Raw genomic sequence first — 26,463 nt, 5'->3', positions numbered from 1 at the left:
ATGCACATTGGGTAATAAGCTGCTCTTGCGAGTATGTTGTTCTGGGATTTTAGGCAGATTTTTTTCTAGCCCTCAAGATGATAGTGGATTCTATGGACATCACTTTCTTGGAAAAGAAACATAGAATGCAGCCCTTGAAAATTCTCTCTCTGCCTACTCCTTCTTTGACTCACATATGCAAAAATCAGCCAGCCAACTCATTGGCTGCTTTGATATGTGGGGGTGGGGGAGAAGTGGGAGGGAAGTAGGAATAGAATTGGAGGCAGTTATCACTCTTGCTATCAGCCTGGGGAATTTCTTTCTCTGGCGGTAGAAATTCAGCAGCTGAAAGAGACCGAATTTAGAAAGGGCACCTCCAAAGAGAGAGAAAGAGAGGGAAAGAGAGAGAGAGAGTAACCTGCCTGACTATCACTTGCAGCTGATTTTTTTATTCCTTCTCTTCTCTGCACAGGTAATGTGATACCTTTTTCCTGTCTCCAATTGATGCATGGCTCTCTTTTTTTTCTTTTAAATAGGAAGCAAGGCAGAGAGTTAATTTCTGGACTGGCTCCTGCGTTTAGCTTGTCACTTTGTGGGTAAATACAGCAGATCCTTTCAGGAAACTTAATTTCCTCAAACTCCATGGGATTATAGCCCATGTATCCTGGTGAGCAAACTTTTGACCAAGCAAGATTCTCAAAGTCAGAAGTCATAGTTGAAGCAGGATAAAAGTATTTTCCCCACCCAAGTGGAAAGAAGGGAGGGGAGGAGGGAACAAGTTAAAATTTAGTGTTTTATTTTAATTATTAAAGAAACCATCTGTTTGGAAGCCCCTTCCTCTTGCACATAATAAATCTTGCTGTAAGGAATCTCTAAGCCACTAGTGTTCTTTGGAAGCGCACCAGCTGAACATCTGCAGGCACATATTACAAATTATGGGAAATATTTGGATTCCTAAGAAAAGCTTACAGACTGCCTAGCTGTGGATTGCTGGAAAGCACATCATCTGTTATAGCAGTTGTTATAAATTAGCAACAATGAAGATGCATGTTAAGAGAATTTCCCGGCACAGTGTCCTTGAACTTGGTCATAATGCTGATTCCAAGATAGAGAATAATGGATCTGTTTAGTAGGTTGCATCCATATTTTCTATTGCCATCTTCCTTTCATAGAAGAAAGTAGAAGGAATGATGAGAAGGGACTTTGAAAACTACAGTAGGAGGAAGGTAAGAGGAGATAGTGCATCTCAGAAATTTAATAGCTTTCATGTAATGATATCAACAAATGGCCAAACTTTTGAGCAGAACACTTGTGCTACTTTGGAGCACACAGAAATATAAGTTCTCTTCCGCAATCTTGATAACTAAAATGTTGGTGGTAATAGTAGTTAGTACCAGCTAACTTATTCTGAATTTCTTTGTTTTAATTTTGAGCAAAGGTGGGCAGAAAGCAGATCTGGGATTATCATCAGTAGATCTCTAGGTGATTTTCTACAGACTTGTAATAATTTCTGATTCCCAATTATTGAACAATAGGCACAACAAAGTGATTCTCTTCTTGCTGTAAATTACTCTGCGAAAAAAAGCTTGGGTAAACGGATTGCTTCCCGTTGATTGCTTCGAGCTCCAATCAGTTGTGCTATTCAAAACAAATTTCGAGTTTCAGAAAGTGAGGAGAATTTAAAAGTGAAAATAGATGAGTTTCCTAACATCATATGATGGAAGGGACAGCTTCTGAAATGAATTCAAATACATTCATTCCATCATTTTCAAAAGCATCTAAAAATACACTTGTTACTGTCGAGAGTGCTTCTTTAAAGAAATATTTGCTAATTTCTCTTGTGCCATAAACTCATAAATCACTGCTTGTTGGAGTGAAAAGAAATAATTTTGGCAACATTTCTAAATCATTTACAATTTTTAATTTTAATTGTGATATATGTTTTTACCATCATCTTGTTATGTTGTCTTATTTTTTAATTCTAAGTGGATGTCAAAGAAGTAGAGTGTAAATATATTTGTGAGAAGTTGGCAGTTGTTGAAACATAAATATTTGGGCTGGCTGTTGAAGAGGGATGATGAAAAGTAGGATTATCTAAATGAGAAGTTATTTCAGCTGGAACTACTAAGCACAGGTTGCCAACTGCAGCTTCTTTATGATTCCCATTAGTTATCTCAGTCTGGAATCATGCTGATTTACAAAGGAACTGCACATTAAATACTGCATTGAAAAATCATGCAATCCTACTCAAAGTTGATTGACAGTAGGAAGGAAATCACATGTGAGGCCAAGAAAGAGAGAGTATCTTCTAAGGAGGAAATCATTTATACATTAGAGACAGAGAAAAAAATATCCACATTTGTTATGGTTTGTAATTTTTCTGATCCATGGAATACTGGGTGTAACATTTTCCAAAATGTAGATTTTGTAGAAAACCTCCCTGATGTACAGAAAGTCATTTTTTTTCTGACATGCAGCCTACTGTGTATGCATTTTAAACATATCATTTTCAAATATATGCTACAAGAGTTTGAGGTAGCCAATAACATTCCTTCCCATCTGTGCTACAATAGTCTGTTTTGGCCAATTTTTCCAAGGAAGTGCACAACATTGAAATCCAGGGTAGATTGCTTTTATACCCCAATGCACCCAGCTTAAGAGTCATGGAAGATAACAGGGATAGCATTTTCCAACTGTATCTGTTAGTTAAATCATTAATAGGTTTGTTGAACATCTCCTTATGAAAGGTCTTTTCATTTTTTAAATAGTGGCAACCCATTTGGGGTGATGTGGAGTGGTGATACAGCTGATACAGTGGTGCCATGTTTGTCAAGAACAAAATCCTTTTGTATTCCATGTCACCCATCTCAAAACAGACTTTCCAGCTTTTACTGTGGTTGTGGGAAAGATTCAAAGGAGCAAACTCACGCAGAGAAAAAGTTTTCCCATCTATATAAATTATATGAATGAAGCAGCAGACTACCTGCCTGATTATTAATAAATTAGCCTTGAATTATATTACGTTATGTGAAAGGAAATGGGAGGAATGAGGGAGAAGAGATCAATTTGTACAATAATATAAGAAGCGTAGTCGATGCCAATGCCAATCAGCTTTAATTGGCTGATTAATACCTGGGAAAATTCTAGGAGAGATAATCAAGCAGTGGATTTGTGACCACCTAGAAATGAACAAGGCAGCAGGGGTTTATTAAAAACAGATTATGGCAGACAAATCTTATATCCTTCTTTAATAATATGACTAAATTAGTGGAACAGCAATATGCTATGAACATCATATGCTTGGGCTTCAGTAAGGCATTTGACAAAGTAGACTACAGTCTACTTCTTGATAAGATAGAAAAATACGGGCTAGACAACATCATCACCAGATGGATTCACAACTGGCTGTCCAACCACACCCAGCATGTAGTCCTTAATGGAACTACATCTACTTGGAGGGAAGCACACAGTGGAATCCTTCAAGCTTCTGTCTTGGACCCTGTGCTCTTCAACATCTTCATAAATGATTAGATGAGGGGATAAAGGAGGAACTCATTAAAGTTGTGGATGCCACCAAGCTGAGGGGAATTGCTAATACTTTGGAAGATAGAGTTAAGATTCAGAAGGATCTTGACAGACTTGAGCATTGGGCCCTATCCAACAAGATGCTGTTCAGTGATGAGAAAAGTAAGGTCCTGCACTTAGATAGGCAAAACCAGATGCATGGGTACAGAATAGATGGTACCTTCCTCAATAACTATAATTGTGAGAGAGATTTAGGTGTCTACCACTTAAGTATGATCCAGCAATGTGCCTCAGCTGCCAAAAAAGCCAACGTAGTCCTGGGCTGCATCAAGAGCATGTTAATGATAATGCTGTTTTATTATTTGAGGGGTTATCACAAAGAAATGGGAATTGACTTATTCTCCAAAGCACCAGATGGCAGGATAAGAATAATGGGTGGAAAGTTTCAGTGAATATTTTTAAAAATAGACTGGACAATTATTTGACCAGTTCGTAGATTGACAATAGCTGGATGGCTTTAAAAGAAGACTGCATAGATAATGTGTGGGTAAAAGATATATGCAAATGTTTATATACATTAGCCAATGAAGGCACTTAAACATAATTTCAGCATCAGTGCATATGAAAATAATGTTGAGAGTGAAGGCAAAAGTAAACAACTCATTCAATTCCAGTGAGAGAAGAGATGTGTAGAATGATTGTATCCCGGAGATGCTTTCAGTGCCAAATGTTGGCTGGAGAGGACTAGACCTCTGCATCCTGTGTTATTGAAGAGACTCAGCCATCCATCTGATTTGGAGTGTGGGTGGGGGGAATGTATGAGAGAAGCATAGACACACTCCCAATCACAGTCCAAATGGGCACTAACAGCATCTTTTTTTCCCAGCTGTGTTTTTAGGCAATTATTAAGATAGGCCTAAGATACCTTTTAGTGCATTGTGGTTAAAGTACTATTTCCCCCTTATTTCATCCTCATCCAAGGGCAGCTTTGTGATCTGTTATTCTTTGTCATTCATTATTCTGAGGAAAGTCAGGTGACTGCAGTTCCTGAAATCAGAAGCAAGCTAGGGAAGGGCAACAAGGAAAACCACTTTTAAGATAATGGTGTATACAATCTACTACAAATGAGGAACACTCTAATTTGTTACTAGAGGAATATCTTTGATATACTGTTGTATATACAGTATCTGTTGTGCTTAAACTGGCACACATAGTATGGACAAAATGAAGCAGAAATGCTGAAATTAAAAGAAAACACTTGGTGCTTATTTATGTATTAATGTTGCAAACAGCAGGATCGCAATTCTTCTTGACATCATTATACTACAGCAGCACAGGCGTCAAACCCGTGGCATTGCTGTCACATGATATTTCATGATGTTTTTCCCATTCGCAGAGCTGGGGTGGGCATGGCCTACATGTGACACATCCAGCCCATGGGCCGTCAGTTTGACACCTCTGTATCTGCAGTATCTCTTTCTCTCTCTTTGACAGACACGCAGACAGAAATAGCACAAAAGCATGTCAGGAATCATCCGCCCTATTGAGGCTGGCCATGGAGCAGTGTAGCTTAGAACAGTTGACAGTCACAGTGCTCCTCGGGTGAATTTGTCAGGCAAGTCTTATTCTAGGCAAACTGGAAGATAACACTGATTGGACCCGGGCAAGCCTTCTGCATGCAAAGTATGCCAATCCACTAGCAAGCAAAGCAACAGCCTGCCTTTTCTGAAGAATTGTTAATATATAATGGTCCTTATTCCTCTTTTTTTTTAAATTTAGGAGTTGAATCCTCCTATGTTTTTTTGTTACATAGAACTTTCATCTGCTTCTTCTGTCTTGTTGGCATGCACAGAGTTCAGCAACAGCTGGAGCACAGGCTTTTTCCATCTCTGCTTATAGGGCCTTTCAGTTACTTGCAGCATTCCCCAAAGCATATTTAGTTTACTCACATAAATTCCACATTGGAGAGTGGGAAAAGATCTGCCTATTAAATTGAAAAATGTAAACCTTTCTGATGGCCAAGATCCTTCAAATGAGACCTATTTCCTTTGAAGCAAACCTGATTAAGTGCAGGACAATTTATTCCCAGTGCCAGTAGAGTTTACTTCCAGCGGTAGGAAATTTGACTGTAAAATTACTGTGGTTGATTTTTTTAAAAAAAATGGGGGGAGGCAAAGGAACTCTTCCATCTCTACATCAGTGCTTTAATGTCATTTTCCAGCAATGATAGCAATAGCAATAGCAGTTAAACTTATATACCGCTTCATAGGGCTTTCAGCCCTCTCTAAGCGGTTTACAGAGTCAGCATATTGCCCCCAACAACAATCCGGGTCCTCATTTTACCCACCTCGGAAGGATGGAAGGCTGAGTCAACCCTGAGCCGGTGAGTTTTGAACAGCCGAACTGCAGAACTGCAGTCAGCTGAAGTAGCCTGCAGTGCTGCATTTAACCACTGCACCACCTCGGCTCTAATAGGATCATTGTTGGGGATCATACCAAAGGACATCATATGGCCTGATTAGAATCAAAGATTTTTATGACACCTTTATAAGCCTAATGCATCTAGTTTGGAACACTTTCCTAGATGTCTTTAGAAATTCTCAATCATCCGGGTCATGATTATCCCAAAGGGGCTTTTTCAAGAGGCAACTGGACTTTCAACTGAGTCCAGCTTCAGTTGAAAGTCCAGTTGCCTCCTGAAAAAGCACCTTTGGGACTTTCCTGGATGAGTCTTGAGGTGTAACGTTCAGTCATAGACGCATTATATTGAAGGGTGTAAAGCAGAATAAAAATAGAATTTGATGCCAATGAAATGAAAAGAAGAACTGATGATAATATTGTTACAATTTAAATACACAGAGATAAAAAAAATAGTGATAATCCAGAATACCATCTGCAGAAGAAAACTGTATTAGTCCATTGAAACAATGAAGAATTGTGATACTCAAAAAACAAATGCTGTAGATTTGTGGTGGTGTTTCTTTTTATTGAGGCCAAAAGATTTTTTGTGGCAGGTGCTTCTCAGTGAAGTAGATTACAGGACTTTAACTTTTTTAAGTGCCTCAGGGTTATCATTGTTTTTACAGTAGCAATAGCAATAGCAATAGCAGTTAGACTTATATACCGCTTCATAGGGTTTTCACCCCTCTCTAAGCGGTTTACAGAGTCAGCATATTGCCCCCAACAACAATCCGGGTCCTCATTTTACCCACCTCGGAAGGATGGAAGGCTGAGTCAACCCTGAGCCAGTGAGATTTGAACAGCCGAACTGCAGAACTGCAGTCAGCTGAAGTAGCCTGCAATGCTGCATTTAACCAGTGCGCCACCTCGGCTCTTAATAATGATTACTAGCATTTCTGACACAGTCATTAGTCCACAATCTGGAAATGTTCATTTTGCCCATGGTCCATGGAACTCCAAAGCCTGCTGTTTTGTCAATGACCAAGGATCTGCTGGGCCAAAGGAACAAATTACTGTTAGCAGCAGGGAAAAACAAGTCATCAGCAGAATAACAGGGAGAGCAAAAATGAGGTTCCAAAGGCAGACAAAGAATGCCTGCATGAGTGAAACAAACAGAGACCTACAGAAAGAACAGACATGGATGAATGGGTATGTGTGACCTCTGAAAAGTTCCTTCACTGCCAACATGCATGTTATTCACGGGCATACAATGACCTAACAGACTCCCTTTTCCTATCTGGTGTTGTTCTCAGTTACTGAAAATATCAGGCTGGTAATTTTGAAACATTGTCCATTAACTTGCTTATCAAGCTATGAGGCAGTGCTTTTTGCCAGACTAAAACAGAGAAACAGATGAATTCAGTAAATGACATTGCAAATTAGATTGCGCAGACAGTTAATAGAACAATGGTCTCTGTGCTTTGCCACCTCCAAAGATCTCGATACCAATCCCTTTGCAGATACTTTAGGATTTGTTTCTGAAATTTATATACCACCTATCTGTCTATCAGATACCAATTCAGAGTGAATCGTGTAGCTTAGTAGACCTTCTAATCCATACATTTGCTGCTTTCAGAAAGCAAAAGTATTTTTCCAACAACGTTCTTACTTAGGAATGCTTGAGGGGTTTAATCTGTTTGAAGAGATCTGACTTTTTTCTCCTGGATAAAAAAAACTTTACAACACACAAGGTTTGCCCAGCTCTTGGCCATTAAATCCCTCTCTGTTTAAAGCAGCCTGGATTTCAAGAAAAAAATATTTTTGAATGTGTTTGTAAAAACTATGAAATTATTTTTGAGTATGTATGAAAATATGGCTTTTCAGAGGTTTTAAACCCATAGTTTAATGAGAAATGAGTTAAAATGGATGCATTAATTGCGGGGTGAACACTGCAAGCAACAGGCTGATTCATTGTACCACTTCTTGATAACTGTGTTAACTGAAGAGTAGCAACAAAGAAGTGCAACATATCCTCTTACTCATGAAAATGTTGCAATTATTAAGACTCAAGGGGCACTGTTGCAGGAAATGCTATTTACAAATCTTGAGTGATTCCCGGAAAATTTGAGGATATTCTTCCCAGACTATACTAAAAGTTACAATACCGGGCATTCGACTACTACTCTTTTGGGAAGTTTAGTAATTGAACTCCAAGGTGACCTATGAGAGCAACCATCCACTCAAGCCTTCACTTTCCAGCTTGAATTAGCAGGTCTGGAAAAAGACTGCAATCTAGATACATCTGAGTGAACACAGCTTCAGTGCTGTACACAGCTGAGAATCCCAGATCATCAGAATTTATAATTGTGCACAGGATTGTGAAGAGCCGGATGCAGTTATAGAGCTCATCCCAAATCCTGTGTAGGAATATAGATAAATTTAAATTTAGAATGCCCGAATAAGGCTGCTATACTGTAAGTCCCTGAGAGAATCTAGAAAGTTGAAAATTTTGACTTTCTTTGGAAAATTCAATAAAAACAAATCAGAAGGCACAAATACAAGATTATAGAACGGGCTGCCTTGAATAGACCAAGGCAGAACACTGCATTTTAAATCTCCTTGGCTAATACTAAACTATAGCAAGAAACTGTAACCTACAGTATGTTTGCACACATACTGCACTTAGATGTCTGTCACATCTAAGCTGCTTCCCCATTATGATGTTAACACCTCTGGATGGCTACAAACATAAGATTTATAACACCTTACACATGTCTCAGTTGCTTAGAAGAAAATATTAAGTTAATATTGTCTAGAGAGAAATGCTGGACAGAAGGCATATTATTTTGACAAGTTGTAACATCAACTTGTAATTGGCAGACTAAAGTAAACCACTTCATTCTGAATATATACAGTATTTTTCCTTCTCCTCCTTACTCCCCACCTCTTCAAGCAATATATTTCACTTAATTAGAATCATAATGATGTCAGTGTAAGGATATACATGGTCTAATTGTGTGACATTTACACTTACATTTTAAGAGAAAAGTTACTGTTATTCAACCTAAAAGACAAATACTGTAGGAGCTCTGTAGCAAATTGGCAGCCAAGAGTGTGGGTACAATATGGCAAAATTATATCTAATGAAAATTATTTGGTATCAGTTCAGAACTAGTGCAATCATAATAATGTTTCAGAAATGTAGGCTGATATTTTGGAGAGATATATTTCCATGTTTTAAGGATGAATTAATACTAGATTGATAAATGCTTAAGATGAAAGTCTGTGCATGGTTAGCTGATGAACCTGTTAAGATTAAAATATTCATTCAGACCATTTACAAGGTTGGTAAAAGGTGGGGGGGTATAAGAACAACTTTGCTGAACCAACCTAAGAGTCATCTCAGTCCAGTATTTTCTATCTCACATTGGTCATCCAACATGATGCTCTCTACCATTGTTTGTTGCAACTGAATGTGCAATTTCAGGCATGCTTTCTCCACTCTGAAAATACCTATTGCCTATTGCCCTTGATAATCCTGCCTTTCATGGTTTTATCAAACACCTTTTAAAGCAATGCAAGTTAGTGACCATCACATCATGTGGTAGCAAAATAAAGTTCTGCGTGAAGAATATTTGCTTTCATCTCTAATCAGCTTTGTCGGCTGGCCCAAATATTTTGATTCAATGAAAAAAATATCTCCCTACCCATTTCTCCATTCCATGTTGGATCTAAAGTCATGTCCCCCTTCATTTGTTCCCCACCGCCAATTAAAGATCATAAACATTTGAGCCTTTTATTCTAAAATAACTGTCCGGAACCCCTTATTATTTTCATTGACTTCTTTGGCTTTTTTCCAGCTCTATTTTTGGACAGAAGTTATGTTGGATACAATCTCCCATTTAACTTCAGGATTTTACAAGACTTTTTGCATATGTTAAGGCCTTTGTGAGTTTCCCACCCACATTCTTCTTAATCCAAATATAAAGAATGTCCAGAATTATATAGTCCGTTTTCTTACATTCTGCTGCTCAAGCCATTTGGAAGAGAGGCAAGATATAAATCTAAGAAACAAACAAATATCTGTAAGAATAGAATAGAATAGAATAGAATAGAATAGAATAGAATAGAAAGGTACCTTGGAGGTCTTCTAGTCCAACCCCCTGCCTAGGCAGAAAACCATACACCACTTCAGACATTTACTAGGTTGGTAAAAAAAAGTGGGGTGGCTATAAGAACAACTTTGCTGAACGAACCTAATATTGGTTCTATAAGAATATAGATCTTCTTTTCTATTTCACGTATATAATATAACCTAAATGGACACTGAATCTTACAACATTGATGATGAAACAGTACCTTATGATAAGAAGATGGTTAAAGAGCTGGTATGATGTTCCACAATACATCCTACCTAAAATAAGTGCCTCTCTCTGCTGAGTGCCAGATTGGTCTTGCTTGCCCATTATATACAGTACATCCTTGTATTTTGTATTTTGGGTACATAATATTCTATCCTCAATAATAGTCTACCAATGTTACTGATGGGAAAGAATCAGAAAATATTCATATGATTCATGACTGCCTTTTTAAACATATGGATACCATATTTGCTCTTCTGGAATTTTATCACATTTATTTTGTCCCAGCTGCCTTGTACATTTAAAGCATTTTTATTTTAATTTTGATTGTATTTCATCAATTTAAGTTTGCATCTTTTTTTTCTTTGCAAAATGTCTTCATTTTTGTACATCTGTTATAATAAAGAAGAATATTTGTAGCTCAGGGTTGACATGAGGGATCCTTGGTCCTCTCTGAGCTTGCTTGTTTCCTTGTAGATATTTCATTTACCCAGACCAGGTAACATCTCAGTGGTAGTATTATAATTTTTAAAAAAACTCATATTTGATATAACAACTCTTATTCCTTTCTCTTTTTCATTTTCCCTTTTGTCCAAAGCAATTCTGTTTTTAGAGAAAAGAGGTTTCTTTGTTGGACAAAATGCCTGAGAGTTAACTGTGGCCAGGCCTAGAAAATGGTTCAAAATAATTCCTAGCCTTAGCAAAAGAGTAATAATGCTATCCCTAGGACTGGTATAATTTTGGATCAAATTTGTGTATGTATAGGCAGAACAAATGGGACTTCAACCTTCCTATGAATCCATCACACCTCTGATTGTCCTAGGAGTATCCTATTTTGCCCAACATCAACCAGTTTGGCCTATCTGAATATCTGCACCTCTACTTCGGGAGACTCAGAGATTTTATACATTCCCATGCCTGAATTTAATAGAAAATTCTTGCTTCCATTAGCATTCAATCCATGTTCTTCTCTACATGATTAAATACAACTCCACCAACTTCACTCTGCTAATCTTACCCCAGGTTTCTCTAAGCTTCTGATCATTTTCAGAAAATGTAGGGATTGCTGAGTCCAGCAGAAAACAAAAGGAATTAGAACTTCAAGCCAAAGGTTCTTAGAAGAAAATTATTTTAGAAAATCATTTCACTCTTTTCCCAATTACTCGGTTCAGTGGTTAAAACCACAAATCATTGCTGCTGGTCTAGAAAGTAAACAAATCTCAGGAAGGAGAATTTATTTTGTCACTCTTACAAAAATGATTGAGAAATCCAAATACCATATAGATAACAACACATTTTGCCTTGGGTTGTGCAATTATTGAAAGTATTGATTTCTATCTCTCGATAAAAAGTAAAAAGATTTTTTAAAAGGTAATTAAGAATGATTAAAAGAAGCCTCTTAAATCTAAATATGGATTTGTCATTTGGGAAAGAAATACACCTCTATATCCTCTATGTATGCAGTGTTCCAACTCATTTCTTTTTCCCAGTGGCCAAGTCAATACAGACATAATAGTAGCCACAGAAGAAGATTCATGAATATGGTGTATCCCGCCATGTTCGGTGTATATAAGAGCCATATATATGTACAAGTCCAAATACCTTAGCACAGTTCTCAAGCAGAATGCTGAAAGAAAATACACATGGCCCTCAGACAAGGGCTACAAGGAGGAAAAAAAATATTTTGACACAGAGCCAAAAGCGAAGTTGAGATTGAGAGCATGGGAAGCCACAATGATTCCCAAGGATAGCAGGTGGGAGGGATATCTTGAGCAGGAAGTTGAAAAATATGAAGTGGGAAGTCAGCTCTAACTGAGAAAAAGAAAAACCTGTTATTTCCTATGATTCACAGGGAAAAAAAGTACCTTAGAGCCATCGTTTCTTCACCAAGCATAAAATAGATCACAGTAGCATGGAGCCAGGAGATTGCCAAGGTGGCACAGTGGTTAAATGCAGCACTGCAGGCTACTGCTAGATCAGCAGGTCAGCGGTTCAAATCTCACCGGCTCAGGGTTGACTCAGCCTTCCATCCTTCCGAGGTGGGTAAAATGAGGACCCAGATTGTTGGGGGCAATATGCTGACTCTCTGTAAACCGCTTAGAGAGGCCTGAAAGGCCTATGAAGCGGTATATAAGTCTACTGCTATTGCTATTGCTATTGCTATTGCAGGAAAGTTATATAACAGAATAGCAGAGTCAGAAAGGACCTTGGAGGTCTTCTCGTCCAACCCCCTGCTCAAGCTGGAGAGCCTACATAATTCCAGACAAGTAGCTGTCCAGACTCTTCTTAAAAGCCTAACTTTTATGCTTAAGGAGGGCATAAAGTTAAATGCCTAAAGGAAAAGAGCTTACATTTAATAAAAAATGGGGACTGATGCTGAAGTGGAATTATGACTGGGCACTGAGTCCCTTTGGCCCACGATCTGTCCTAGAGCATCATATAACCAAACTCATCCCTGCCTTTTTTAGTCTGGAAAGCTAGATAGTCCAACTTCTTTTATCCTAACGATTTCAGCAAATCTTAAATCTCCAACTCAGGTAGGACTTCTCAGTGTTTGGAACAAACCACAATAGATGAGAATGGGGACTAACACAATTCTGTCTGCTCCAATGTATGCTACAAACAAATCCAAAGAGAATATATGAGAGTAATCTTTTTTTGTGCTATGCCTTTTAGATGTTCTGGAATACACTTCCCATAGGTGATGAGACTTGTGATTTAAAGGGCAACAGATGGAGAAAAATGTTTATATGAGTAATCTAAGGAATAAACTATTGCAGAATTTCCTTTTATTGTGGCAATCAAGATATATTATTCAAATGGTCATCGTATGCCTTTCATTGTTAATGAGTATGAGTAGTTTAAATAGAACCCAAATTTATATTTTTAAAAGAAGCTAAGGAGATTTGCCAAAATGTTGAGACTTCTTTGGTTTGCTAATATCTGATATATAGCTCCTCCAACATTCTCTGATATTTCTCAGTTATCTCCCTCATACTAATCCAATAGAAACTCTACTCATAGGATGAAGGTACATTCTATCAGTACCACCTTGGCTATGGCTTGCAGGAGATATCATGATGGAAAGCCTTTTCATTACTTCATTCTCTCTCAAGATGGTTCTGTTCTTGATCAAGCTTCCCTTTGATTGTAAGTAATAGGAAAGAAAATAATTAAACCAGCTAAATGACTTGTTAAAATCCCTGAATTGGAACGTTGGAAAGGGTTGGACCAGGATCTATTAAATATTCATCCCATGCCCTTTTCATCCTTCTCCAGCCTCCACCCTTACCGCACCACACATTATTTTGGTCTCAAGATTACATCGTCTCGAGAGGGAGTAATCACATTATCATATGAAATAAGAAAACTCTCTATAAATTCAGCAATCAACAACCATTTCAGGTCCCATTGGGCATCTGATAGCCCAATGTGTGATATTTGGTTAATGAAAGTTTATAACATATAGCCATCTCACATGATGGTGCAAAACTTTATGAATGGGTCACAAGAACTTTCACTTGTTCTTCTACATTACTGTTCCTTTCACTAAAGTTACCCTACAGCAGTTTGAAAATTACTTGTAGAGATTTTCATCACAGATGTTCAGAAAAGACAAATATGCTGAGATCCCCATCTGCCAATTGGAGCCCCATGCCTCCAACTGATCAATTCACTAAAGACTGCATTGAGTTGAGCTTGATTCCTGGTACCTTCATAGACACATCCATGTAGAGTTTTTTTAAACAGCTATGTCAGCATTTTTTTTTCCTGGGATGTTTCTACAAGAATGCAAACTATGCCATTCCACAATTATCCCAACCTCTCAACTCCAGCAGTTTCTGGATAAACAAAAGCAATCATAATCTCGAGCTCCCATGAAAGAATAATAGATAAATTTTCAACTCTGTTCTTTCCCATCCACAAACATGCTGTTGTACAAGGAAACTGTACAAGAGAATGTGGTTTATTTTAAAAAGGGAAACACTCAAACTGTTTTGTGCCACCACTTCACTGCACTTAAAAGCATCTGGAGGTATAATAATATGATACTGGCTGCTTTGCAACCAGATTCACTTCCCAATATTATTAAGATTGGTTGCATGCTGCTCTAGCAAATGGAAGGGGAAGGAATTTCTAAGTCATACAGAACCTCTCTAGAAGTTGCATTTTTAAATGAAACTGCAGAATGATCTAGGCTGCCTTGTTTATGGGCAGATTCTTGCAACTAAGTACAGTGGCCCAGAGGAAGCCTGTAAGGCTAAAATTGGGTTCTTTCCCATGGCTCAGTTAAAGAGCTCTTCTCCATTTATAAATCAATAGAAAACCAGCATAAATTCAAATTGCCTCTGTCTGGCTTGCAGTTGGTGAAGACATTACTCATTTCCAATGAAAAGAGGGCTGCCCTTTCCCCATGGCACCAGCTATCACAAACTGCTGTCATTAGTAATGATCATGACAAATAGATGAATAGATGACAGGAATAAGGATATTGCCCAAAGTGGCTCACTTTCTCCTGCTGCACCCCATCTTTTAGTGTAATTTGAGTTTCTCTGATTACAGATTTAGCATGCTTCCCCTATGTGCAAAAAAGTATGTGCAAAATCATCCCAAAGAAGTGCTGACAGAGCAGGGCAGGGCAGGGAATAGCACCTGCACCCATACCTGAGCCTTTACCATCAATACCACCACTGGTGAGTTGGTTTTCTTGTGCTGATCCATATAACTGTGAGTCAGGGTTTGCCTCAGAAGGGAGGAGGTGACATGCCAGGCTGATCCCTCCCCTTGGAGGTCCCCTGATAGCATACTGCCTGCTTGGTAAAGCAGATCAGATTGTAGATTGGTAAAACTGTACCTGTTTATTGGCTGCTTAAGGAAGAAAGTTGCTTTAATATTGGAAAAGCTAAGGGTAACTTACAGTCATTTGTAGTATTGGGTGATGGTGAGATGAATATCATAGGAGCAGTTTTTTTTTATTAAATTTATATGCCACCATCAACAGTTTGTCCCATGGTAGAGAGGCAAATGGGAAAAGGTCTGTTTCGCCCTCTACCTGGCATGGGATTAGCTGGTCTCCAAAACCAGCCTGTTTGTTTTGCTTTGCTTTATTTTTTCCTAAATCGCTACTTTAAACTGAAAGATTTGCTTGAGCCACGAGGCAGGAAGGTATGACATTTCCTGCCAACTGGAGAATGAACTGTCTACATTTGACATTTCCAGAAAAAAACAGATTTGCACCTGTATCAAATAAAAAGGCAGAGGGAGGGGGAAGTAATTGGCTCTCAACACACGCTAACAGCATTTAGTCAAGCCAGGTCTGGAGCATGCTTTGAACTAGTGCAGAAGCCTCAACCAGAGAGAATCTGTTTATTGCATCGTTCATTCAATTTATTTTTGTAAATACATTTTTATTTGGTTTAAGCGATCTAATTGATCAGCAAACTAATCTAATGGATATTACATTATTAATTGCTCTGCTTCTTTAGACACTCTTAAATGGTTTGTAAAACAGGATCTCGGCTAGTACGTCTTCAGAATATTTCTATTTACTTTGTAGCTTTCGCTAATCATTGATTTATAAAACGGATATAATAGTTTTGTAAACAGAATCTAGTCTCCCTATGTAAAAAATAATTTCAAGATATTTTAGGCTACTATCTTTTTTAAAAAAACTTGCTCAGAAACAGAGTTCGCCTTTTTCCCAGTACAACATGAAAAAGCATGTATTGACCTACAAAAGTCCTGTTTGCTATTTTTACAAAGTATGTTCATTGTACATATATGTAATGTGGAACTGTTGGTCAAGAACATCCATAGGAATGTTTAAAAAGTCATGTTGGAGGCTATGTCCAAGCATCAAAATGGGTGGGTTGGATCAGAACAAGTGCAGGCATCATCTTGACTTTCTGAGTTCTTTCAGGATGAACATGCCATAAGTGCTTATAAGGATCATCTGGTCCCTTAAATTATTACAGACAAAGCTCTAAAAATAGTAAAGTTTGCAGCTTTTTCTGAAAAAGGAGAAAGACATCTTACTCAATTGAGCAGGAAACTTGACAGAGTTTCCTGGATGGCGAGAGCATTTCTTCCCCTCATTCCTGGAAATTCCCTTCTTTGGACATTTAATACAATGAAAAAAAAGAGAGAAAGTTTTCACTTCAGAATGGCCAACATCTCAAAAAAGTCGCTATTTTCCTTTCTCCTTCTGGGATTGAGAGGAGGATGAAGAAGATAATTTTTAGAATGCAAATATAATGCAACATATTCAGTTTCAAACCAAGAGGGACAGGATGTCTCAGTGATTATGCAGGGCATGATGCAGGGCATGATGAGCATGGCTGTTGAAATTATACATCATTCCCATGTCTCAAGAATTAGGATTTGCCCCACTTGTCTCTAGGCATGACGGGGCACAAACATGCCCCGGCAACCTTTTTTGTTTCAGCTGGGTCTCCATGGAGTTGCCTTCATCTCACTCCCAACCCACAAGTGATATAAATGTAATTAATCTTTTGAATTTGTACAACTCTAAATGTATCCCCTCCATACTCTAACACCTTTGAAAAACAGATTCAAGAGATATAAAATCTCTTAGGGTTTATCACTTATTATACTAAAGAAAAGTGAAGTGCCTGTAGTGAGTGCGAAGAGAGGCCGAAAAGGTAGGAAGGAGATCAGTCACAGGGACTGCAAATTCACAGTCTTCTACTCATTCAAGGATGGATGAATAACACTTCAGCTGAACATTGGAGAAAGGTGCTCTTGTTTCCCAATTCAAAGTCAACTTTACATCATAGTAATATGTGCATTAGATAATAGATAAACTAAAATAATTACTTGTGAGGCCGGTTTGACATGCAATAAGTTCTCATGATACAATAGGACTGGGTGTTTGTTAGTAGGATTCACTGGGCTAGGAGTTTTTTTGTCTTTCACTGTGAGTTGTATTGTGTTGGGGGGTGCACGAAGGGAGGCTCAGCCAATCTCACTGTACACATGTTGTACTCTGACAATGAAAATTTGAATTTGAATTAGGTGAGCCAGTTTAATACAATGATAGAAACCACTGTAACTTCTAGTTCAACATTAGGCATTAGAGTCAGCTGGGTGATCTTCGGCCAGTCAGTCTCTCTCAGCCCTAGGAAGCAGATAGTGGCAAACCACTTCCAAAATCTTGCCAAGAAAACTGCAAGGCCAGTCCACACATAATCAGCAGAAGATAAAATTTGCAAACTACTTCTGTGCCCTTACCCTCAAGCAATGTGGGTAATTTTATAAAAATTAAGAGTGAAAGAAAACAATTCACTACCATCTTTTTGCTTGAAAAATCTCATGCCTGAGTGTCAATCAACAGAGGCTTCTCTAATAAAAGAAAATTAAGAGAGAGAAGATTTTCTTTACCTCTGGAACGATCTCCCCGTGGAGATTCGTACCCTCACCACCCTCCAGACCTTCCACACAGCCCTTAAAACCTGGCTGTCCCGTCAGGCCTGGGGTTAAAGACCGTAACCCACCCGAATTGTATGAATGTTGTGCTTTTAATGATGTACTGTCTTGTGTGTTAATCTGTTTGTTCTCCCTTCCCTCCGAATTGTAAGCCGCCCTGAGTCCCCCCAGGGAAAAGGGCGGCATATAAATAAACTACTCAATACTCAATACTCTGCCAAAAGAGGATGGAGCCTTGATTTTCAAATGCAGTCTGTCTTTAACAATATATTTGGGAGCTTCCTAACACGATACATTAATTACAATTCAAAACTAGCAGTGTACTTTTTCTTCTGAAATGCCAAAAAAAGCATTTACTTGCTGGATTTTTAACATTTATAGTTTTAAAAGACTTCCACTTATTGAAGCTGTTTTAATGGTTGATTGGGAGCCACCCAGAGTTGGACATAAGATGGGTGACTATGTAAAAGAAAGAAAAAGAGAGAAAAAGAATTCAACCGCTTTTTAATCCCATGTTTATGTTGTTATTGGAGCCTTGCGCTAACATCACAAAAAGGTCAATTTCTGAGTTAGACTGGAATTTAATTATATTTTGAAAAGGAAAGGCAAACTTTTCTCAACGTTGACTTGCAAGTCATGTTCCCATCTGATGCCAATTTCACCTGTTTTTATCATGCAAACAGTTCAGTCTAAGATTTCTAGAGTATTTGATTAGATCAGATAATATTGCATTGTAATAAAGGAATGTTTCTGCAACACCATAGTGGCTTTCAGTTTGGTATCAGTTTGTTATAGTGATTAAGCAACAGGCTATAAAAACCAGTAAACTAGGAGTTTTAGTCCATATTAGGTATAAAGCTAACTGGGTGACCACGGGCCAGTTACTTTCACTCAACCTTGGGAAGGAGAGAATGGCAAACCACTTCTGATATCTTGCCACAAAAACTGCAAGGACTTGTTTAGGTAGTTGCCAGGAGTCAACATTGACTTGAAGGCACCAAAAAGAAAAAAAAAGGTGGCTTGCAACTCTTATAAAGCAACTATTTTTGTATTTCCTTGTCACATACAACATCCTAGTTTTAGTTGTTGTGTTAATTTTTACCTAGCTTTTCCCAGATCAGTAAAGTTGAGAGGAGATGAGGAAGAGAACATTGGAAGATATAATGCTTCCAGGCAGTGGTGGGATTCAAAAAATTTTTACTACCGGTTCTGTGGGCATGGCTTTGTGGGTGTGATGTGGCTTTGTGGGCATGGCTTTGTGGGCATGACTTTGTGGGTATGGCAGGGGAAGGTTACTGCAAAATTCCCATTCCCTCCCCACCCCACTAACCTACTTTCCAGCTCCGTTCTCCTGTCCAAGGCAACAAAAGAAGATGGGAGGCAGCGAGGGCGTGGCCAGCCTATTTGCGAGTTCTATGAACTACTCGAAATTTCTGCTACCGGTTCTCTAGAACTTATGAGAACTGGCTGAATACCACCTCTGCTTCCAAGCCATTTGGGATTTGATATTCCTTACAAGGATCCCAAATAATTCAAAAAGATGACATTTCTTGACTTTGACAACATGGCAAACAGCCCATTTAGAAGGGCAAAGGAGCAGGAGCCGAACTGTACTACAATTCAGAGACAGTACAGACCTAAGCATGGACTGTGCAGCTCCCATCACCAGACAAAGAAGTGGCAACACTCCACTTGGGAAGCTGTCCACCAGCCCTGCCTTCTGCTGTATGATTTCCCCTCACCTTACCTGTTCAAGAGCTAAACAAAGACATCATTGTTTTGTTTAAACTTCTCGGGGAAACTGCCATTACAGTGGCAGAAACCCAAGTTAGTTTAAGCTAAAAATATTTTGATAATTTATAGCACACTGTAAAGGGATGTGGTGGCTCAGTGGCTAAAACGCTGAACTTGTCAATCAGAAAGGTCGGCAGTTTGATGGTTCAAATCCCTACCACAGTGTAACAGAGTGAGTTCCTGTTACTTGTCCCAGCTTCTGCAAATGTAGCAGTTTGAAAGCATGTAAAAATGCAAATAGAAAAATAAGACCCACCTTTGGTGGGAAGGTAACAGCATTCTGTGCACCTTCAGCATTTAATCATGCTGGCCATATGACAACAGAGATGTCTTCGGACAGCGCTGGCTCTTCAGCTTTGAAACAGAGATGAGCACCACCCTCTAGAGTCAGGAATGACTAAAACACTTGTGTAAGGGAAACCTTTACCTTTAGCACACTGTAGCCAGCCAGGCTTTCTTAGCCTTTATATAAACCATATTAGAACTTATTTGCTTGGGTTATACCATTATCGTTTGTTAAACTAAGTTTAAAGTTTAGCAAAATTGATCCTTATTATTTGGGGGGGGGGATCTCACTCCATCAAACAAGAAAACTAGCTTTGAGGTCTTATATTAACTATAACAATCACTAATAGCAACCTCACCGATGCATGTCAAAATGGTTTCTAGCTTTGGTAGACACGAGAACTATTTAATTGTTTGCAGAGGAGTTCTGAAGGCTTCTAAAATATGGAGTGGGGTTAAGCATTAATCTTGGACTAATATGGTAGCTACATGAATATTATTAGGAAAGACGGAAGGACTTTTACATAGATCATATATGTAGTAGCAATAGTAATAGTAACAGGGCAACACAGACTGCATACTGAGCTTTGAAGAAATGGAAAACAAAGAACATATGGAGACAGGGATGGAGTGGAGACCTAGAACCTTGAACCAAAGCCCTGCACAGTACTGTTGAAGGGTAAAAAAAATGTTCTTCAGGGTTACAGCCAGTCAGGAAACCAAGGTACACAAACAAGCAACACAATGATAACATGTCCTCAGGTTCTCTAATCTATAACATCTTATCAACAAATATGCTGATAAAGCAACCAATCCACAGGGATGGAAAATACACATCAGTGTAAAAATGCATTGCAAGGGTACACCTCTTATACATATAGATATATGGATGGATGGATGGATGGATGGATGGATGGATGGATGGATGGATGGACGGACGGACGGACGGACAGACAGACATATACATAGTAAAAGTAAAGGCTCCCCTCACACAAGTGTGCTAGTCATTCCCGACTCTAGGGAATATACATATACAGGTACATGTACATATACATATATAGTTCTGATCAATTCTTTTGTTGATGTAATTGTATGTCCTCAGAACTGACTCAATATTAAATTTGCTCCATTCTTCTGATGATTGTTCTCTCTCCCTCCCTCCCTTCCTCCCGCTCTCCTTTTTTCCCCATATTTATCTTTTAATTCCTATGTCTTAAAGGTAGACATCAGAACCCTAACGTGCTGCAGGTTGTTGCACCATGACAGCTGCACCACAAAAAGGGAGAAAAACTGACCCAATTTACGTAAACCATTCTAGTGGGGAGATGAGAAGGGAATAGGGTTTAGGGTATTCATTGGCTAACATGGGCTTACAGGCAAACCCAAATATCTCTTGGAAGAGAAGAAGTAGATCTTGGAAAAGGTAACCTTACTTCTAACGCTTTCTTCATCTCATTAGGCCAATTCAGACATTATTCTACCTGGAGTGCTCAAAATAAGAGCACTTCAGATAATTCCATCCATCACTGGCGTGATATTGGTTCCCTGTAGTCTTCACACATTCCGCTTGATTATCTACACAGGGGGGGGGGAGATCTACGGCTTCTATCAAGATAGGAGACTCTATTATGCATTATCGGTTTCTTGGCTCATGTGGAATCCTACACATATACAGCACATTGTAGGCTTTTTCCCTGCAAAAAGCCACAATGAACATACAATGCCTACCCAGAAGAAGATTATTTGAGCATTTATTGTTCCAGGAATAAGAACATCTAAATGGAGTTTTCATCATCTGTCTCTTGTTATAGTAATTGCATGGTAATGTTTGTGAGTTTTCTGGATAAGTGGTTGGCTTCATAGCTTTTTAAAAAAATGGAACTACTACCAAGATAATTTTTTCTCCTTGCCATCAAATTCCACAATAATCACAACCTCCTGTTGAATTATGAATATTCTTCCTAATAAGATACTTTTTACTGCACATTGCAGCATATTCAGTTGGGGGGCGGGGAGCAAAAAAAGCCATATATGTGTAAATATATGATTTTAAAAGCATGTTGATTGAATTCTGTGAAATGTCATATACACTTTTCATAATAATGTAGTTTTCATACAAACCTCATCCAATTTAAAAGGCCATAAGTCAAAAACATGGGTTTCTATCTGTTTCCGATAATCTAGCCTTCTTGAAATTTCATTCCACCGTAGAGAAAAACTAAAACAAATACGTACAAAATCTTTGCATTGATTCTGTGAAACCTGACATTTTTTTCCCTTTACATCTATCTACCCTGCAGGTTCTGATCCTGGTCTTTAAAAAGCATTTATATTTTCACATGCTTAAAAATGAAAACCAGGAGTTCTTTTTCCCCCCAATCTCTTCTACTGTCTCTTTCCAATGATGGATTAATTGTTGCCTTTAACCCCATCAGATTCATGCAAGGTCTTTTTAGTAGACTAAAAAGTTTGTCTATTTATCAGCAGCAGCAACAATAGCAGCAGCAGCAGCAGCAGCAGCAGCAGCAGCAGCAGCAGCAGTAGTAGTAGTAGTAGTAGTAGTAATGATAATAGTAGCTCTGTTGTGGCTTGAGGTTTTTAAGGAAATAATTGAAATCCCTGTAAATAATTACCCAGGTGTCCATAAAATAAATTGCTAAGATATATCTTATATTTAGGAAGAATCTCCCACTTTGCATGTGTTCAATTTCTGGCATACTTAGTAAAAATAATCTCTGAAGCTCCTCAATTTCTCTACCTGAAAATATGTTTCTCCTTAATATCCTAAAAGAGAAAGAATTCTGCCAGACTCGGCAGATAATTTTGGTGCAGTATGATAAACAAGTACATAAATATGTATGGATATATTGTATGTGTAAATTTATTTAAAGTCACAACCCCTGGTATGCCCAAATATGGGAGGAAGATCACACTTCCATTCTCTGTCCTTCGGCTGGTCACAAGAGACCATCCAGACAGAAACCCAATATTTTTTACTGTTGCCTTTTTGTTACATTTGTTATATTTGTGCTGATAAATAAATAAAGGGAGACTAGTATAGATCTATTTCAAATGTAACAAAAAGGCAACAGTAAAAAAAAATTGGGTTTCTGTCTGGATGGTCTCTTGTGATGAGCCGAAGGACAGAGAATGGAAGTGTGATCTTCCTCCCATATTTGGGCATACCAGGGGTTGTGACTTTAAATATATACCTTTCACCCTGGCCTGGCTGATAAGGAGTCGAGTTCTGTAGCTCAATGGTTAACACATCTGCCTAAGAGGCAATGGAGCACAGGTTTGATTCCCAGCAAGGGTATGGCTAGCTGATGAGAGCTAAATAGCTTGAAATAGATCTATACTAGTCTCCCTTTATTTATTTATCAGCACAAATATAACAAATGTATATACATATACATTTACACATCTGTACACGTGTAGCTACCTATTATAAGGCATTTTATGTCTCCTGTATAAATCACTTATTTCTTAATTCTTCCTTCCAGATTCTATCAAGGAAAGGCATGAAATATGTCTTCTTCAACTGCTTCCACTTACTTTGAGGAATTTTAAATAGAAACATTGCTAAAAAGCATTAAATATCCAGGCCCTTTCCAGTCATTCTTTGATGTGATCTATGAAGCAATATTTGGTTACTAAAAACATCAAGCAACATATGGAGTATTTATAATCTCACTGAAAAGAAGAAACTTAAGAGTGATGAAAAACAGACCAAACCAAAGGAATCTGAAGAAAGAAAGGCGCTTTATTGCAACCAGATTAAACAGAAGCAAAACAAATATTTCCAGGAAATCTACAAATCAGTGTGTAAAAGCAACAGCCCTTCTGTGTAGCTTGTTCTCAGATGTATATTGCCGCTAAATGTGGATATTTCATTTAGCCATCATGGACTTGTAAATAATGATAAACTATTCTCTCAAAATTTATCATGCATTTCTAAGAACATTGTTAGTGAATGTTCCAGTCTTTTTTTTCGTAACTATTAACCAAGCAAAGAATCCTCTGGGGGAAAATGAGCAGGATTCAATTTGCTTCACTGTGCTCATAGCTGGGAGAAGGCATCTGATTGTTAGCCAATCGTTCAGAACCAGCTCTCTTTCTGAGACTATCCCATTGGCTGTAACATAGGAACCGATTGTGAGATGGGCGAAAGAAAATAGTTGGATTGGGATTCTTCCTAAGTTTCTGTGCGGCAGCTGTCATGGGAGTCTACATGGAGGAAAATGATATTACTTTGTGAAGCCAGCATGAATTCCACAAACGTTACAGATGGTTCTCTCGGCCTTTTGGAAAAGGTGCTGATGGGAGCTGCTCTCACAGTTCTCATTGTTTTGACTGTGGGTGGTAATGTGATGGTATGCTTGGCTGTCTATTTCAGTCGACGGCTTCGCAGCCTAACTAATTGTTTCATTGTCTCATTGGCCTTTACAGATCTGCTACTAGGCCTACTGGTCTTACCCTTCTCAGCCCTCTATGAGATCTCCTCCCATAAATGGCACCTGAGCATTACTTTCTGCAATGTCTACATTAGCTTGGATGTCATGCTATGCACTGCTTCCATTCTCAATCTCTTCGTCATTAGCCTAGATCGCTATTATGCTATTACAGCACCCCTCCGCTACAACACTGTGGTCACTCCTTTACGAGTCATTGTAGCTTTGGTCCTTATCTGGGTAGTGTCCCTCATGGTTTCTTTCTTACCCATCAGTTTTGGATGGAATACCAATGACACAACTATCCAGAACCAGAACCGGAGCCAATTGAATGGGGAGCAAGAGTGCATATTGGAGGTCAATTTACCATACGTTCTTGTGGATGGCTTGCTAACTTTCTACCTCCCCTTAATTATCATGTGCATCACCTACTACCGGATATTTAAAATAGCCAGGGAACAAGCTAAGAGGATCAACAACAGGACTTGTTGCAAGACCATCAGGACTGCATTGCCCACAGTGAAAGAACACAAAGCTACTGTGACCCTTGCAGCTGTGATGGGAGCCTTCATTATATGCTGGTTTCCCTATTTTACTGTGTTCACATACCGAGGTGTGAGGGGTGCAGTATGTGACCCATTGCAGACTGTTGTCATGTGGCTGGGTTATGCCAACTCAGCTCTGAACCCCATTTTGTATGCTGCACTGAACAGGGACTTCCGGACAGCTTATCAGAGGTTGCTCAAATGTCGGCGAATAAGGCCAGATGCCAGAGAAACTTCTCTATCACATGAGATGAGAGACAAGACCTGCAATCTGATGACAAATCTATATGAAAACAAACATCTAGCGACACATACGAATGGGAAGATGAAGCCTCTCATCAAAGAGACCATAGAAAGGTAACATTCTCTGAAAGGCTAAATTGTTATTGAGGTGGCATTAGAGACAGAAGAAAATGTGTGCATCCTGTTTAATGGCCAAAGGGTCAGAAGGAATTGTGACTCGTTGGCAGCCTTGGGGAAAGCAGTGTGACCTATCCTTCGGTAGTTTTAAATTGCCTAAATCTAGAGCATCTCCCATCACCAGGCAGGGTGACCCAAAAACGGCAACACCCTATTTGGGAAGTTGTCCATGAGGGCTCATAAATACTGCCTTTTGCTATATGACTTCCCCTCACCTTTCCCCAGTATTGGTCATCTAGTTTAATCTAGTGATTATCAACTACTTCTATTGTCACCTTGCTCATCTTAAATTGCTCATGTTTTCCCCCTGACATAACTTGTTTTCTTAACATTTAAGGAAAGTCTGCCTTTTCACTCTCCTGGTTTTGCTTGTCTTTGTTTTTAACACGACTGCTCTTAAGTCATTCTTAGTTTCTGCAACCAATGTAGTGCTGTCTACCTATCTCAGTTTTGACATTGTTTCCACTGATTTTTCCTCTCCTGGAGCCAAAGCCCATATGATATATTCAGTATAGAAATTGAACAAGTACAGTGATAGAATCAGTCCTGTCTGACTCTTTTTCCAATGGTAAACCATTCTGGGTTATCAAACTATTTATTTCTGTTTGTTTATTTGTTAAATTTGTTTGCTGCCTATCTCACCGTGGGGCTACTCTAGGTGACTTACAACAATAAAAAGGAAGAAGTGAAAAGAGTGGAAACAAAACAGAAGTAAAATAATAGAATAACAAAATAAACAAGGGAGATGAAAACATGAATACAGCAATAAGAAAAAGATGGCTGGGTGGAGAGCAGAGAGCAAGAGAGGGGCCATCCATCTAACAGCCACCTCCACTGTGGAACTTCCCCATTCAATCCCTAGGCCAATTGGCAGAACCAGGTCCTCTGACTCCTGTGGAAGTGATAGGACAGTGGAGGCAGTTCTTACTAGAGAGAAAGATATTCCAAAGGGCAGGCACCATGGCAGAAAAGGCTCTTTTTCTAGATCCCAAAAGTCAGAGTTCTTTGATCATTGGGATCCTTAGTAGGGCCTCTCTGCTGGCACAAGTAGGACAGGTTTGTCCTTGTGGAACAAAATGGTTCATCAGATAGTGTGAACCTATGTAATTAAGGTCATAACCAAGACCTTGAACTGCACTCAGAAGCAGACCAGTAGCCTGTGAAGTTCATGGAGCAGAGGTGTAATATGGGCCATGTTAGGGGCCCCAAAATCCACTCTCACTGACACACCAATTGAAACTTCCAAATGGATTTCAA

General features: G+C 38.7%; 1 protein-coding gene across 8 annotated transcripts in view; it reads left to right on the top strand.

Annotated features, from left to right (window-relative positions):
- The first annotated feature begins 297 nt into the window (after positions 1–297).
- HRH2 (histamine receptor H2) overlaps positions 298–26,463 on the top strand; it is a 44,790-nt gene continuing 18,624 nt past the window's right edge. For 5 of the 8 annotated variants that reach the window (XR_001312690.2, XR_001312688.2, XR_015695943.1 and 2 more), the window contains exons 1-2: positions 299–451; positions 23,294–25,143. Coding sequence is in view for 4 of the 8 variants with exons in the window: in XM_014052263.2 (XP_013907738.1) it covers positions 24,032–25,143 (1,112 nt within the window). In the remaining 4 variants the exon portion in view is untranslated. Of the gene's footprint in view, positions 452–1,149; positions 1,206–23,293; positions 25,144–26,463 lie in introns of those variants that run through there. The other 3 variants (XR_001312686.2, XM_087709374.1, XM_087709375.1) reach the window with 3 other exon arrangements.

Source organism: Thamnophis sirtalis, unplaced genomic scaffold, assembly GCF_051295495.1.
Source record: "Thamnophis sirtalis isolate CommonGarterSnake01/CBP01778 unplaced genomic scaffold, rThaSir2_p1.2 scaffold_3, whole genome shotgun sequence".
Lineage (NCBI taxonomy): Eukaryota > Metazoa > Chordata > Lepidosauria > Squamata > Natricidae > Thamnophis > Thamnophis sirtalis.
The sequence above is the reverse complement of the archived record's forward strand: the minus strand, read 5'-3'. Positions and strand labels throughout refer to the sequence as shown.